This window comes from Antedon mediterranea, chromosome 4, assembly GCF_964355755.1.
Source record: "Antedon mediterranea chromosome 4, ecAntMedi1.1, whole genome shotgun sequence".
Taxonomy (NCBI): Eukaryota; Metazoa; Echinodermata; class Crinoidea; order Comatulida; family Antedonidae; genus Antedon; species Antedon mediterranea.
The window spans coordinates 36,066,765-36,084,637 of NC_092673.1; the positions used below are offsets into that span (position 1 = coordinate 36,066,765).

Sequence of the window (17,873 nt, forward strand, 5' to 3'; positions counted from 1 at the left end):
TTTTGTTAAAAAAGAATTACCAAAATTGAACGCTGTGAAAGAGTGTTAATATGCTGCATTGTTAGGCATTACTGCTGTATGTTATCTGCAAGTTAGCATAAACTCATATGGGAACTTTATCACAGGAAGCCGCATGTTGTAACATATTATATACAGGTAGAAGGTTATCTAAAGTAAGTAATGTTGCTTTTAAACCAGGTATGAACAACTTATATTTAGCCAAGTCTTTCACTTTTGGTAGCAAGAGTGTTAAAGTTGGAAAGTTTGGCCCATCTATTGTTCAAGTCCAATTATAGCAGCTTTGTTGTACTTGTTTTTATTCATTAAATAATTTTTATTTTTTTATTAGGGAATGTTTTTTTATTTATTTGATTTGGTACAAACTAACTTTCAAATATGAATGGTTTGGTGAGAACTATGAGTTGCAAGTGCTCATAAAATAATGTAATCACGATTGCCACAAACCCCAAAATACAGTATAAAATTAACTAGATAAATACAAAGATAGTATTCATTTTTTTAGAGTTTTAATTTTGTATTTTTTTTTACTGTAGACAACAATGTGGGAATTCCAAATTAGATTAGCAAGGTCAGAATTGTAGTCTTTATGGAATTGAGCGTCTTGTTCTAAATAATTTGAACCCGAGATCTGCAGTCGAAAGTGACTCTCAATTTCCAGTCGAGTTCCTCATTTTTAACTGAACTAAAGTCTCTGTATTTTTAATTTTCAATCAGTTCTGAGGAAACAATATGAGAATGCAGGCTGATATCTACAAGGTGAAAGTTGCAGTTATTGTACAAGAGCTGAAAATAAAACTAGCAAACCAATTGGGTTATTAATTAACAAAAAGTACTAGCAATGCTGCCTGCCTGTGAATAGTAGATAAAGCAGTTCTGTCTGTAGACAATAGATAAAATGGGTGTCAACGTAATCAGGTCAAAGCTTTCATTTGAACATTACCTGTTTTCAGTTTTCCTTACATTTATTTTCAGTTTATAGTTGATTCTTATTGCATTTTGTATGTGAATTTTTATGTTGCGGAATGACACTGTTTTCTTTCAGTGACACGGCAAAACCCCAAGTAAGATCAGTGGATTATAATGAGCAGAATTGGATTCGAACTGATGCCATTGAGATACAAAGCTTGAATTGCACCTTACTTTTGTCTGCATTTTCAACCCACTCTAAATTGTCTTGTAGGATTACATTATCTTTTTATGAGTGAAGGTAGTCCCAAACTCGGTAATGTGGGAAAATTTCAGCATGTTACAAAATATGGTAAAGCAAGAAAATTGAGCCATGGCAATCTAAAGTTCACATCCATATTCCCCTGGTATTATTATTATTATTAGCTGTCAAAACCTAAAATTTGAAATCCTAATTAGCATTTAATAATTGTAACAATAGTGTATGTGTCAAGTGTTATTTCCTGACCTCAATTCAACCTCTCAACTAAGCCTATTGTCTTTCTAAAATAAACTTTTACACCTTTTTCTTTTAACTACATACAACAGTCCTTAACTTAATGTCTGATAACTCCTTGGTGAGAGACAATTAGGACTACACCCGCACATTTAAAAATCCTTTTTTTAAACCAAGAATTTCTATAATTTAAATGCTACTGTTAACCTTTATTTTCCTACAAAATCTTACCTTTTACTTGCAATAGTATCTTTTCTTCCTAACATCTGTCAGAAATAATCTAAGCTGTGCAATTTTCTATATTAATGTTTGAGGATGTTGGTATATTACCAAATCTACCAGACCTCATTTTTAAGACATACCATTTATTGAAGACTTGAAGATTTGTTGATAATAAAGAAGTACTGTATAAACAAAATAAACACTGTCTAATTATAAAGTATGATAATTTAGTTTTTTTAAGTCTGCTTTTAAAAAAAATATTGAAAACGAGTTATTGTGGAATATGTATTTGTGAATATATAACTGGTTATTGTAATGGTTCTCCCCAATGTGAAATGGAATAGTCCAACTTCACTTTTTTTGCCAATTTTTTAATACCTGTTATGAGTTTTCTTTTTTTCTATGCAAATAAAAACAATACCTAGGGGTAATTCCCCCCACATTGTGACAATCCTATGATGTTTACTTTATGGTCCGCCTAAACAAGACAAAGTCAATAGAGAGTTACATGATTCAATGGTTTGGTATAATAAAGCTCATTGCAACAAAAGCATTGCTTGAAGTTAAACTTGAAAACCACAAGTTAGACTACATTGCTGTACCAGCTAATCATATAGTACAAGCAACCATGGAGGAAATTCCTCCATGATATAAGCAACTGTACTTTTACTTTAATTAGTTGACAAAACTAAAATGTGATTCTTGATAATGCTATATATATATATATATAAAGCAGCACTTGCCAGCTTTATACTCTGACGTTATCCAAATTCCTTCACTTGCACTGATGAAGGGCTAGTGTTGCCCGAAAGCTCTGCTAACTTTTCTGGCTGTTTACTTTATCGTTTTGATTTAGCTTTTCGCTTTTTATTTTTGTATCTCCATTGAGATCCAGCCACTGATACCCACAGCATTGTCATTTTTTTCAGTAATTTGCCTTTGGATTTATATATATATATATATATATATAGTATGTTGTTTTGTCTATATATATATATATAGTATGTTGTTTTGTCTAGAATAGGAATTCCTTTGCTATTTTGATCTACTGTATAAATGTATACATTTTTTTTTTTGTAGAAACAATGTATTGTAGCTTTAATTAAAATTGATTGGTTGGTGAATTAGTCACTAGTGCCGCATATTTTAGAAACATTTAAAAAAATTAAAAAATACATTACGGTAACATATTATTACAGAATCAAAGCAACTTTTAGCTTTTAAATTCTTTTGTAATCTGTTAATCCAGCCCTCTACTATTTATTCTATATTTTACATTATTTATGAATTTTAATTTATTGCCATTTAAATTGTGTTTTAAATTTACAGAACAAACCAGCAAGTTGATTATTAAAGAAACTAATGAAAGTGAAATTATTAAAAGACATTTTAAACCTGTGTTATTATTTCGTAAGCACACTTTTCACTTTTTCTAACATTAACTTTTATCAAATGTCTTTTAGTACCTCCAGCATATATTTTCATTAAAACCAGAATGGAGATATCTGATTAGTGTAGGCCTACCCATAACTATAGTCTAAAAATTGTGTTTATTAAAATGCTCAGCCCTACTTAGTTTAGCGCCCTCTACAGTTTATAATATGAAACTTGTTTCTGTGGCTTCATATCATTGAGTATCATACTGAAGTTTCTTGTATATCTGAATAGGACCCGGATAGAACGCCCACTTTCTTCCTTTACCACTCCATTAGCCTAAATATTATTTGTTCCTTTTTGATGTATAAAGTAAACAACAGAATCTTTTGTTTTACCTTTAACAAAATAATGCAGTTTCGTTTACAAATAAATCTCATAATAATGATTTTAGACTTAATTTTGCCCTTACTTAGTCTTTTGAGGATGTTAAATTTGTGTTCCAGTGGCTCACATAATTGACCTTTCCTTGTCTTTTTTCGTAAAGCCAACGTTACGTCCTTGCGCTGCGTCGAAGGCTGTGATGCCTGCCGTAGTGCTTACGTGCAGAATGCACATGTTTTTCTATGATTGATGTATGGAAACCAATGCAATAATGTAATCAGAGGAAAGTTTTCTCTTCCGATTTAATAATAGGAAGCAGATAAATACTTTCATATAGCAAGGGTCACCATTGTAATATTAAGATTAATCGAGCAGAGGGTCTAATGACGTCAGTCGGCCATTTCTCAGGCTTAATCTTTATTTCACAAGATATGAAACAAAAAAATATGTCTGAATATTGATATTCCAAATAATAGGTTACAACGTGTATTGCAAGATACTGTGATGATTCCAATCCAATGCTCTGTGTGTTGAAAAGTTAACTTAACGTACACTTTCAACTACTTGTTGGTATCGTTATGGGCAGCGAGTGACCTACACTGCTCTCGAAAAACATTTTGTCTAAATCGCCAACCGCTGACCACAAATATATAGTAAAAAGGTTTTTTCACACGAATATTCAGTTCAACTTGCTTGAAAATTAACTCTTGCCGTTTTCTGAACCCATACTCATGCAGGATGTGTTTCGGAAAGTACTTTGACCTTCGTGCAATTTACTTGCTAATGTCTGACAATGACTATAAGAAGACCACCATACCACTGGTAGCACATTGCTCCATAGTTCATTAACACGACTAGTTCTCATGATGCTTTATATATGGAAATGATCAGCATTTGGCAACTGTCATAAGAAGACCACCATACCACTGGTAGCACATTGCTCCATAGTTCATTAACACGACTAGTTCTCATGATGCTTTATATGGAAATGATCAGCATTTGGCAACTGTCATAAGAAGACCACCATACCACTGGTAGCACATTGCTCCATAGTTCATTAACACGACTAGTTCTCATGATGCTTTATATGGAAATGATCAGCATTTGGCAACTGTCATAAGAAGACCACCATACCACTGGTAGCACATTGCTCCATAGTTCATTAACACGACTAGTTCTCATGATGCTTTATATGGAAATGATCAGCATTTGGCAACTGTCATAAGAAGACCACCATACCACTGGTAGCACATTGCTCCATAGTTTCATTAACACGACTAGTTCTATGATGCTTTATATGGAAATGATCAGCATTTGGCAACTGTCATAAGAAGACCACCATACCACTGGTAGCACATTGCTCCATAGTTCATTAACGAGACTAGTTCTCATGATGCTTTATATGGAAATGATCAGCATTTGGCAACTGTCATAAGAAGACCACCATACCACTGGTAGCACATTGCTCCATAGTTCATTAACACGACTCTGTACTTTTGGTTTAACAAAATATAATGTATTAATTTATAATATTAATGCCGTCCGGTGTTCAACGCATTTTTTTGTTGTCAGATATTGAACACACAACGCCGTCCTAACACTTATATACTTAACATTTAAATAAATATTATTATGTTAATAAGTGCTGTACACAATCACAACCAATATTGTATCAAGAATTTCAGTGCATAAGCTACTGCTAGATTGCGTTACAAGTTGCCATTGGTAACGCTATTCGTCCCGAAAGATGTGAGGCCTATACTTGTTTTTGTGTACAAATGAGGGAATTATGTTGGCCTAATGTATCTTGGTTTATGTAATTATTCGAGAATTTTTGTTTATTATTTTATTTTATTATCACCCTCAGTGACTATACGTCACGATTAAATTATATACATTATATATATTATATACATAAAATATAATATAATGTACAAGCAAAAATCAACAAATAACAAGACAACATTTAGATTTTAGTGACATTAGACAAAAAGACGGAAACATGCAAGCGAATAAAAGAAATATCAACAGAACCATCAACTTTACACAACAGTCAGTGGTGGTATAACTTAGGCAGACGATTAACAACTTTGGTACCAACGACTATATAGTATTTTGGTTTATGTAGGCTACTTATTCGCGAAGACTCACGGTACCAAAGACATATATAGCATATTGATGTATGTACTTATTCGCGAAGACTTACGGTACCAAAGACATATATAGCATATTGGTTTATGTACTTATTCGTTCGCGAAGACTCACGGTACCAAAGACATATATAGCATATTGATGTATGTACTTATTCGCGAAGACTTACGGTACCAAAGACATATATAGCATATTGATGTATGTACTTATTCATGAAAACTAACGGTACCAAAGACATATATAGCATATTGATGTATGTACTTATTCTCGAAGACTTACGGTACCAAAGACATATAGCATATTGGTTTATGTACTTATTCGCGAAGACTCACGGTACCAAAGACATATATAGCATATTGGTTTATGTACTTATTCGTTCGCGAAGGCTCACGGTACCAAAGACATATATAGCATATTGATGTGATGTATGTACTTTTATTCGCGAAGACTAACGGTACCAAAGACATATATTGCATATTGATGTATGTACTTATTCGCGAAGACTTGCGTACCAAGGACATATATAGCATATTGATGTATGTACTTATTCGCGAAGACTTACGTACCAAAGACATATCATATTGCCCATGGAGGCAACCACCAATACGAAGTGTCATTCAATCGCTACGATCATTATTTCAGTTCAGTCGTGTTCCTTCATCATGATCGTGGGAATTAGGATAAAACATGTCATAATCAATATCATTTGTCATTATATCATTAGATTTAATTTGTTTTAATTACAATTGTGTGAATTACCTGTTTCAGTATTTCCCAGACTACAACAATACATGTAGATGAGTTGATAGATACATTGCTTGTTACATTATAGAATTTTCTCACCTAACCGTCGATAAAATCGATGCCTATAAAATCGCCTACTAAAATATCTTCCTAAAGAGAATCTTACAAGGCATAAAAGGAGGTCATTAAAAACAAATACAAAGTTTAAAAGAAACTATTCCATTTTATTTTATTTTTAATTGAATGAATTATTATTAATAAATAATAATTTAATAATTATAATTTGTCACTATTAGGCTGTTATAGTAGGCTAATTATTCGGATTTGAATAACGCTTGGATCGTTTAATCGCTTGATCGATTAGTTTGACGCCGATGAGTGACTTTCACTTCGTGCTCATGATCATTACAGTAGTCAGGTGGGGGCAGTCGACCAAAATAACATGCTGGGAAAGCTAAGTCAACTCAGTTACCATCCCCTATGAAGACAATTCGTCACCCATGTTACAGATTCTGTCTTGACGGTGATTGTCCGTTGGTTTTACATGCCTCATCGCTCTTTGTTGTATAGTGACGACACTAACAGCGTATTTGAACGCTTTCACACGCGTTCGACACGCGGCGGCAAACTCATCATCAATGAGATCAAGTCTTGCTCACTGAACAGTGTATTGTTCATAGAAACTTGTTGGTTTGTAAAACAATGGCAAATACACTGGATTTATGGGTCGATAAACTTGATTTGTCCAACGATTAGTAAAACTACCCTTAATTGCCCTTTTATTTTTATCAGACTACATTAATATCATTGTATATTACTAGATGGTACGCTCGCTTCGCTCGCGTACCATCTAGTTCGTGCCCACAGATGGTTCTCGAATACATAGTAATTTCAGCGTAAAAAAACTGGCGATTTCAAATGTACGTACGGCAGGACTATTAATACATTGTCGTTTACAGAAACAAATAGACACAATGATTTATGTAGTCAACCAAAATTAGCACCTAGAAACTTGTCACAAAATGAGTCGAAATTTGTTATTTGGACTCATTTAAACAAACCAAATTTTGTTAAATTATTCTTTATATTTCTTTATTATCCAATCAGTAACGAAATATTTTTTTTATATAGACCTATAAATAATATACCACTAAATAGAGTAAAACATTTCCGATTTAATACTTTATTAAAACTGTCACTGTCTCATGGTCGATTGAAATAGTATAAAGTACATTTAAAGACCACTAATACGTTTATATTTTTGTAATTATTAATTAATACAAACGTTGAGAAACAACTGACAGTAATAAAGTATATATTATTATGTGTTTATAATCTAAAAGTAGGGGCTACCCACACTCACAGTGATAACGTTTATTAGTATATTTGTTTATATTATATCTAACAGTACCAACACAAGTGTTGTTTTGATTCAAATGGCGATCAAAAGTGGTTAATACCTATTTGCAGTATTGTATAGCATTACAATCTATTTCTGTTTATTCTCCAAGGGTCTATAAATTTACCTACTTGTGTTAAACCATGGAGGTATGCAATAATTTGGAATGTTCCATTCATTGCAAATCAATACATTTCTATAAACGTATATTAAATCTATCAAAATAGTATTTTTTAAAGAAAATCGGCCTGTCTTCAACATTATGATGCTGTACTCGAGCTGTTCAACCGGTTTTCAGTCATTAAAAACAGTTATCGTAGGAGGAGATAGGAAAATGCGAAGCATCCTCGTATTATTGTATGCGGGTATTTTTCACGATGGACATGTATTAGACAGTGTATACCACGATCGGAAAACACCCCTATTTAGGGCAAATCGTTGAACCTAAATTCCTTTTAATTGTCAATAACTAATTATCTGACTCAATTTAATTAGTAAACAGGGTTACATCAGGTGGTTAAAATCAGTACCGAAAGTACGAACCAACTTTATATACCATCGAGTAAACATTCTAGAAGTAACGCGCGATTTACCGAATTTTGCCCTTACGTAAATTTATATATAGATGAAAGAAAGTTACATTAAATTGGGTTTTTATATGCGCGCCTAACATATTCAGGCAAACCCATTGCCGATGATGTTACGACCAGAGGGGAGAAAAACACCGTAAACCCCGCTGCAGATAACTTTACGACCAGAGGAGAGAAACGACACCGTAAAACCCGATGACGTTACGACTAGAGGAGAGAAAAGACACCGCTGCCGATGACGTTACGACCAGAGGGGAGAAAAGACACCGTTGACAAATTGGAAAGTTATGCAATTGATTTCTCAACTTTAAAGTTATTGATATGAAATAAACCACCTTAAACAAATACAATCATCGCTCATGAGTTGACCTTATAGTTGGTTAGCTGTTGATGCGACGATACACGTTTAATAACCGATTTGCATCCATATTATTTAAAATTACAATTCAAATATATCCCTCACTTCACGAGTGTATTCGTTTATTTAGTACGCACGCCTGAATCCAAAGTAAATATTGATAAAATAGCATATAATATTATGGGAGCAAAATGTTTCCAAATTATTCATTATTTCTAGATTCACACCTGTTGTCAACCAATTCCAACAAATCGCGAGAAGAATTACCAATTATATCTGTATCGATTTTGATATGATTAATGACGTATGATATAGCCACATGCATATTGTGTACGTCTATTACAGATTGATCAACGGTTTTTTAACGCCACACTATGGTGAGCAAACTTCACACTCGAAATGATCGGATCAGTACTGTGCGAGGGAGACCTCTTATACTGTAATTCCCATAAGTGAAGAGCATGGGAACTATTGAGCCTGGTCGATTCATTAGCGCCGTCAATGCCGGATTGATCGAACTTTAATAATACACTAATTCCTTCATGATAACTGACGAAGAATCAGCTTTCAATCAAAGCTAATGAAGCAAACATTATTTATGATATAAATTTAGATTTAGAACGATAATCTTCCACAGTATTATTTAAAAAATTAAAAAGCTAACCCAGCTGAAGTTGGTAACGTATGCATGATGTATATGGTGAGACCAACAAGTATAGTATCGTATTTCATTCATTCATCTTTTTATTTCGGAATGATGACATATATCCATAGCAAAAAAAGAAGCTTAATCTAAGATATCATTGTACAGATTTTAATCAAAGCTAATGAAGCAAACATTATTTATGATATAAATTTAGATTTATCACGATAATCCTCCGAAGTATTGTTAAAGATGTATGTCCACCAAAAACATAAAAAATGAAGATTAATTAAATTAGACTTCGAATAGGTTATTTTGTAGTTTTAATAAAGTTAATCACTTTAGTAGAAAAAGGGGAAAAACAATGTTTTCACTTACAAAATGACAAAATAAATTGTTAAATTCAACCAAAAACCCATTGGCCGACACTATTATTTGCTTTAAATTACTGTTAATTTTTTTTTTTTCGATCCAATTTGTGGTCAAAGTGAATAACTATTATGTGACATTATAAATGGCATATTCAACAAAAAATTATTTTTTTCAGGGGGACAATATATCTTTAAAATAATTTAAATGCTAACCCTGCTGAAGATGGTACGGTATGTAACAAGTATATGGCGTAGACCAACAGGAAAGTATCGTATTTAAATGCTAACCCTGCTGAAGATGGTATGTAACAAGTATATGGCGTAGACCAACAGGAAAGTATCGTATTTAAATGCTAACCCTGCTGAAGATGGTACGGTATGTAACAAGTATATGGCGTAGACCAACAGGAAAGTATCGTATTTAAATGCTAACCCTGCTGAAGATGGTATGTAACAAGTATATGGCGTAGACCAACAGGAAAGTATCGTATTTAAATGGTAACCCTGCTGAAGATGGTATGTAACAAGTATATGGCGTAGACCAACAGGAAAGTATCGTATTTAAATGCTAACCCTGCTGAAGATGGTATGTAACAAGTATATGGCGTAGACCAACAGGAAAGTATCGTATTTAAATGGTAACCCTGCTGAAGATGGTATGTAACAAGTATATGGCGTAGACCAACAGGAAAGTATCGTATTTAAATGCTAACCCTGCTGAAGATGGTATGTAACAAGTATATGGCGTAGACCAACAGGAAAGTATCGTATTTAAATGGTAACCCTGCTGAAGATGGTATGTAACAAGTATATGGCGTAGACCAACAGGAAAGTATCGTATTTAAATGCTAACCCTGCTGAAGATGGTATGTAACAAGTATATGGCGTAGACCAACAGGAAAGTATCGTATTTAAATGCTAACCCTGCTGAAGATGGTATGTAACAAGTATATGGCGTAGACCAACAGGAAAGTATCGTATTTAAATGCTAACCCTGCTGAAGATGGTATGTAACAAGTATATGGCGTAGACCAACAGGAAAGTATCGTATTTAAATGCTAACCCTGCTGAAGATGGTATGTAACAAGTATATGGCGTAGACCAACAGGAAAGTATCGTATTTAAGGTGATGATTTAAAAAAGACATTTTAAATTTATACAATTTAGATGTTTTATCTTCGGATTTGTTTTCCAAAAAAGGGTGAAGTGCACCTACATATTAATTGCTAGAACGCGGTATTTTGACAACGTTTTTTTTTAAAGCATTTTGTAGACACGACCAAGACACAATAATAGGTGATTGATACTACAAAACGTTCCTTAATTAACGAACATTACATGCATTGTTATGACATAATTAGATTTGTAAAGATAAAAAGCGGGTTTCATTAAATCGGTTCATGTGCATTCTTTAACAATGCATTGCGTACTGCTGTAGGCCTATTCTATGAGAAACAATAAAATGTCTTTATACTTGATAATAATTGTATTGTAGGGGTGTTAATCTAGTAATTCAATCACAAAATGGTCACTTTTCCAAATGGCAGTATTTAATTAGGGGTGTATTACTTCTTTAAAATTGGGTTATACAGGAATTAATGCTTGGCACTCTTTTTTCTCCAATTCCAAATGGTTTTTTTTGTACTATATGAGTTCTTAGATAAAGATTTTTGTTTTGTTTTTTCTATGGATATATTATGTTATCACGGTATTCCGAAATATGAATAAAATATAACCCAAATGGCAAATATTCATTCATTTTATACATATTCATCCATATACAAATCATACAAAACAAAAAGAGAACAAAAAATCTCTGATACACTGCCTTTAATTAGCATTTTAATAATATTTTTACAATTTAAACAATACATTTTACATTCAGCCGGATCATCGATTAAAATGTTCACTTTTTAGAAAGAACATTTGCAGTATATTTTTTCGTCATTAAGTATACGGGTAGCCAACAACTTACGAATGTTTCAAAAGCATTAAATCACAAACACGATACAAAGCAAATTATTATAAAATGTAAATCAAATTGTTTAATCTGGTTTCCTTGATGTTTATACGATGAATTTATATTTTATTTTTTAGATATTACAAATTTATGCCTTGTGTGAGAAATCTTTTCGCTCTATATTAAGTTAAGTCTGCCCTTTTTTTTTCACAATAATTTTTACACTTTTTTTAATTTGTTAAAACCATTTTGATATTTCTTTTTGATTCGTGTGAATCTTTAGTCATATGTGTTTTACCTTGCTGTACAGTTTTTTATGTTTCTCCTAAGGGAGGTAAATCAATTTAAATTTTTAGGTCTGGATAGTCAAACTTACGATTACTGAAAACCCCCAATCATATTATATTCCAAATCTTTCCACTTTTATACACCGGATACTTGAAGTATATAAACTGGCAGTGTATTCTAAAATTCTTAATTTAATGTTTATATAATAAGAGCAATTGTAATTATATTTATAGATCTTTCATGGCATTTAAACGCAGTTTATGAAACCAACTTCCGAATAGTGAAAAAAAAAACAACCATAACATTATATTCCAAATCTTTGCACTTAATACATCAGATACTTGGAGTATATAAACTGGCAGTGTATTCTAAAACCCAACCATAACATTATATTCCAAATCTTTGCACTTAATACATCAGATACTAGAAGTATATAAACTGGCAGTGTATTCTAAAACCCAACCATAACATTATATTCAAAATCTTTGCACTTAATACATCAGATACTTGAAGTATATAAACTGGCAGTGTATTCTAAAACCCAACCATAACATTATATTCCAAATCTTTGCACATTAATACATCAGATACTTGGAGTATAACTGGCAGTGTATTCTAAAACCCAACCATAACATTATATTCCAAATCTTTGCACTTAATACATCAGATACTTGGAGTATATAAACTGGCAGTGTATTCTAAAACCCAACCATAACATTATATTCCAAATCTTTGCACATTAATACATCAGATACTTAGAGTATAACTGGCAGTGTATTCTAAAACCCAACCATAACATTATATTCCAAATCTTTGCACTTAATACATCAGATACTTGGAGTATATAAACTGGCAGTGTATTCTAAAACCCAACCATAACATTATATTCCAAATCTTTGCACTTAATACATCAGATACTTGGAGTATAACTGGCAGCCAAACGAGTATTCTAAAATAAAAATTAAAACTTCTTAATTTTAAATTTATATAGTAAGAGCAATTGTAAATTATATTTATTTAAGATAATTTTATGAAACAATTTTACGTTTAATTTTCCACCAAGTACAGAGTGTAATTATAATGGCGGTTTCATTGGTTTTTGTTATATTGATACTTGTGTCTATTGTGTTGTTGTGATTCGTTAATTGGTTCAAACGTGCCTATCAATTCACGCTAACTAATGGGCGTGAATGATCATCGAATTAACAAGTTGCAAACACAATCAAAAGCACTTCTTTGAAGTCCACCTACTCCTTTATTTTGCATAATTACTCAGATACAATTGTTCCGATTGGTTCGTGCTATAAAGTACGCCCCGATTTAACCAATGAGAATCGCTGACAAGTTAAAGAGAGCGTATATAATTGTGAAAGTTTCATCAACAAGTACACTTGATTTCTCTCTGCGTTTACTGAACAACGTCTATTAGAAACTTACATTAGTATTTTAAAAATGTTGAATCAGGATTTAGCAGCGACAGGAGGAGCCATTCGTGGACCATCGATGCGTTCTCATCATCAGCATAGAAATGCATATTTTTATCATCCATACCAACTTTCAGCAGCAAACCATTACCAGAGTTCTAAAGTACCAAAGTTTAAACCAACACACAGTGTTTCTACAGAATCAACCTTTACCATGAAGAGGCCTTCATCTTTCACGATTGATGCAATCTTAGGACTGAATAAAGAACGACATGCACCAAAGATGAATGACAATATTACATTTGGTAATGGTTATGTGTACGATCGTAGAGTCGCTTCATCTATTAGAATTCCACATTATCCTGTTGTATCAAGAGGACAGATTATGTACGAAAAACCGTCGCCAAACTCTCCAGCTGAGAAAGATCACATCAGAGACTTTACACACAAATCACTGGATATCTGGGACATCTGCTCACAAAAAGTAACACAACCTGGTAGGTTATTTATTTTATTACAAATTCATTAAAAGTTACTCTGTTTCGCTTGCCAGTAGTGTAGATCCTATTTTATCGTATTTAGTATGCATTATCAACCGAAGCTTTATAAAAACCTTTATAAATAATGCAGATGTTGTTGTTAGCAGTGAAGGAATGTATAATACAGAATCTAATTCAAATATGTTTGATCTGTGTAAATCAAATTGTACAATGTTTACACATGAATTATTATTTTAAGGAAATTCATCCAGTAAAATCATTGATACGATCTTATTAACATAGATAAGTCCAGGGCGGGGTTAGGGTTAGATAAGTCCAGGGCGGGTCCAGAGAAGAGTAAAATTACACTCTTCACTGATAAGTACTGCAGGCTTATTTATGTTTTTAATTTTAATAATGGAACAACATAACGATAATTAATTATGTACCTTTTTGAACACCGCTCTGACGTTAAAGTACAATATCATACCAATATGTGTTACCGACTTGCCAACGGGATTAAGTTTTTAAACATTACAAAATCCCCCAGTGCTCTTTAAACACTGGAGTAAACACTTACCTACCGCGGTATACCGTTTGATAATTAAGCTCTGTTGTTACGCTTCTAGTGTCTATAAAACGGATAATATATTAAGTAATATAGGTTGGTCCTATTTATCGGCGGTGTAAGCGTTTGGTCGGTAACCAATTCTTTAAGTACACGAACTTAATGTTTCGGATAATGAGACAAAACTAATCGTCAATACACCTGGGCGATTAAGAACAACGCGACGATGAACGATCCATTATATGTACAGGTGCAAATTAATTAACTTTCGGTTTATTAGAGGACTTTCGGCATTATTCGGTTATTTTTGTTAAGGAATTATCCAATTGGGGTGTTGAAAATCTCTCTATATTCCTAAGCGTTCAGGTATTAAGAAGACTAAACTTGTATTTACATTTAATTAAACATTTGGTAAAGCCTCATTGTCATCTTCGACACTGTGCAGATTCGAGGTAAATTAAATAAGTTTGCTGCTCAGTTAAAAGTGTTAATACATGTATTGTTCTCGTCTATTTTGGAGCTAAACGTCTAATTCATGGTTTTATTTAGTGGACTTTAGTACTTATAATTCTACAGCGAAGAAGCCGCGATCAAAGTAAATTACTTGCCGCTAAATGGCATCAGCGGTAACACCTTCTTTGAATAATCAAAGGATGTACTAAAAGTTAACGACACTCTTTTCATTTCAATTCGTACACCCTTTTAGACCTCATGTTCAATATAAATGAACCGCTGAGTTAGGAGTATTTATCTTAAGCTTTAAATGACTACATCTTCTTAGCCACATCCACTAAATGTTGAATTACAAAGTTATAATTCATATAATAAAAATGAAATTGTTATTGCTATTTCAGAAACTAGAATACAAGAACCAGACTGGATGAAATCAACAAGTGGGCAATTAAAGTCAAAACGCATTCGTACAATATTCACTCAAAACCAGCTAGACAGTCTGGAACAAGAGTTTACCCGTCAACAATATATGGTTGGATCTGAAAGACTTTACTTGGCATCAACGTTAAATCTATCAGAATCTCAGGTGTGTAGATGATCTATTTTTAACCAATAAATCATATCACGTTCTTATTTTTTTGTTTCTGCAAAATGTCATAGTTTTAATTTTTTAAATCAAGTTTTAACAATTTTATTTTTAGCACACCTTTGATCTTTTTATCACTTAAATTCTTATTTAAAAAAAATGATATGTGTAAAATAATGTATTACCAAAGGAAACAGTAAAGACTCTTTCTAATATTAAGTACTTTATTTAGAAAGTTCTAAAACCATTGTAAACTTATCGAGATGTGTTTTGTTTCTCAATAGGTGAAAGTATGGTTCCAAAACAGACGAATAAAGTGGAGAAAACAGAATTTTGAAAAACAACAAGCAAAACTAGCTAAGATCCGGGCACTTCAAAATATGCGAGAAAGTGACGGAGAAACGTCAAATTGTTCAGAAACAGAAACAGACGACAGAGAATATCAGAATAACTAAAAGTGCAACATTTACACAGAACATTATTTAAATAAATTGTACAAAAACATAGACAATATTATATTGAAAAGATGGCCAACCGTCTGCATTATTTTGAGGGGAATATTTGTAAAAAAAAAAGTATTGTAGTTAATAATAATGTTGGTATTTATTATTAACAAAATATGTTGTAAATATATTATCGATGTGAACATCCAACCAAGAGTGGCTACTTAAGTTTGTACTTAATTAGACCCATTTTGTGGTTACGGCACATGATTTTACAAAAATAAAATACGAACATAAATAATGACATTTGTAAACATTTTTGTATCGATGCACTCTTGACGGACACACCCAAACGACACCAAACACAATATCACAGGTCTACTTGTTATTTATGAGTCAGTATATTTGTATGTTGGTAAATATTATATTTTATTAGCACTACAAAAACAAATTGGTGATTATAATGATAATATAAAAACACATGTTGTAATACAGGTTAGATCATTATGGGAAAATACGTCACACATAAACTCACTATATTGACTGATTAAAAGCTGATCAAATACACATTAGAAATAATATTGATTTATTTATTACCGTCATTTATTTAAATCTCATAAAACAAGAAAATCCATCCCATATTGCAATCCTGTTGCATCATATTCCGCAGCGGTTACACATAAATTATTACCAGAAACCTCATTTATATGCTTTCGGAAAAGTATAAATAATAAATAATATAATAAAAATATTAATTATTACCAAGCCTTCGCGTGTTATATAATTTGTATAAGACGGAGGATTTGGATCAATGTCATATTTTGGGGGAATTTATTCATAAACGAACAAGAGTTGGATTGAAAAAAGTTAATATATGTTGAAATGGAGTTATTTAATTACCAATAATAGTTCGTACGGACGGCACAATTTATTTCACTACGATCATGATGCGAAAGATAAATACATACAAATAAATGACAGTATTGATATAAGTTATGATCAGGAATGACAATAACATATCAGCATTCTGGTTGTCAATATTGACTGAAACAACAAGATCTTCTCAGATATTGACTTATTATATATAATTAATTAAAAAAAGGTGTCATTGTCTTGGTATTAGCAGCTACTAAAGCATGGTTAGTGTGAAAGGCCACGCTGTCGTCGTTGATGGTGATACTTTGTAAATATTGATGTTGAGACAGGCCTAGACTTAGGAGGAGGAGGAGGAGGAGGGCAATACCCTGAGTGCTACTCTTTAGTAATGGCAATGAGGAGGGCAATACCATGAGTGCTACTCTTTAGTAATGACAATTATTAATTAAATTTTTTATATATTCTGTATATTTTATATTCATTTTTAACTTGTATTAAGTTGTATGTTACAGGGATTGCGGACACAAATGTGTTATGGCGCTCTGTTGCTGTCGCAATCCCTGGACCGCTTGTTGTCGAATAAAGAAATGAAAAAATGAAATGAAATGAAACATTGGTTATAGGCCTACTTTTAAAAAGGACAACAACGATTCTTCTTATGCCTATTTCTTCGTTAAAACACACATATAGCATTAAAAACCTACTCAAAAATATTTAAAAGCATGATTCAATTATTTAAAACCTGCAGTGGCCTTTATTCCTAGTTGAGTATTTGGATTAACCACGTTAGATTCATTAGTAGCTACTCATCTTTTACTCGATGCTAGGGACAACGCTTACGTCCTATTCATGTTTTGTCTTTCTATGTATACAACAGTTAATAACACATTACAAAGACGAATGATTTCATAATGGGCAAAAGAGGGATTATGTAACAATATTGTCATAAGTTGCATCATTAATTATTTTAGTCTGATTGAATCAAGATACAATAGTAAACCTAAAGAGAGTTTTTATGGAGTGCGTTAATTGCGTCATTAATAAATATAATGTAACATAACATAGTATTAGCGTTCATAATCAGAGGCCTTGATATTGCCGCACATTGTTACGCCGTTCATAATCAGAGGAGGCCTT

At 32.4% G+C, this 17,873-nt stretch overlaps 2 protein-coding genes across 3 annotated transcripts in view; both read left to right on the forward strand.

Moving 5' to 3' along the window:
- Positions 1–10,148, forward strand: part of LOC140047462 (ubiquitin-like domain-containing CTD phosphatase 1) — a 40,532-nt gene extending 30,384 nt beyond the window's left edge. Inside the window, exon 8 of one of the 2 annotated variants that reach the window (XM_072092503.1) lies at positions 9,836–10,148. The gene's annotated coding sequence lies outside the window, so the exon portion shown is untranslated. Of the gene's footprint in view, positions 1–1,063; positions 2,597–9,835 lie in introns of those variants that run through there. The other variant, XM_072092501.1, reaches the window with a different exon arrangement.
- Positions 10,149–11,844: 1,696 nt separating this feature from the next.
- Positions 11,845–17,556, forward strand: LOC140047460 (homeobox protein Hox-B4-like). The gene is made up of 3 exons (XM_072092499.1): positions 11,845–13,828; positions 15,233–15,417; positions 15,702–17,556. Exons 1-3 carry the CDS (start codon positions 13,360–13,362, stop codon positions 15,870–15,872), a joined length of 825 nt encoding a protein of 274 aa, XP_071948600.1. The 5' UTR covers positions 11,845–13,359; the 3' UTR covers positions 15,873–17,556.
- Positions 17,557–17,873: the final 317 nt, after the last annotated feature.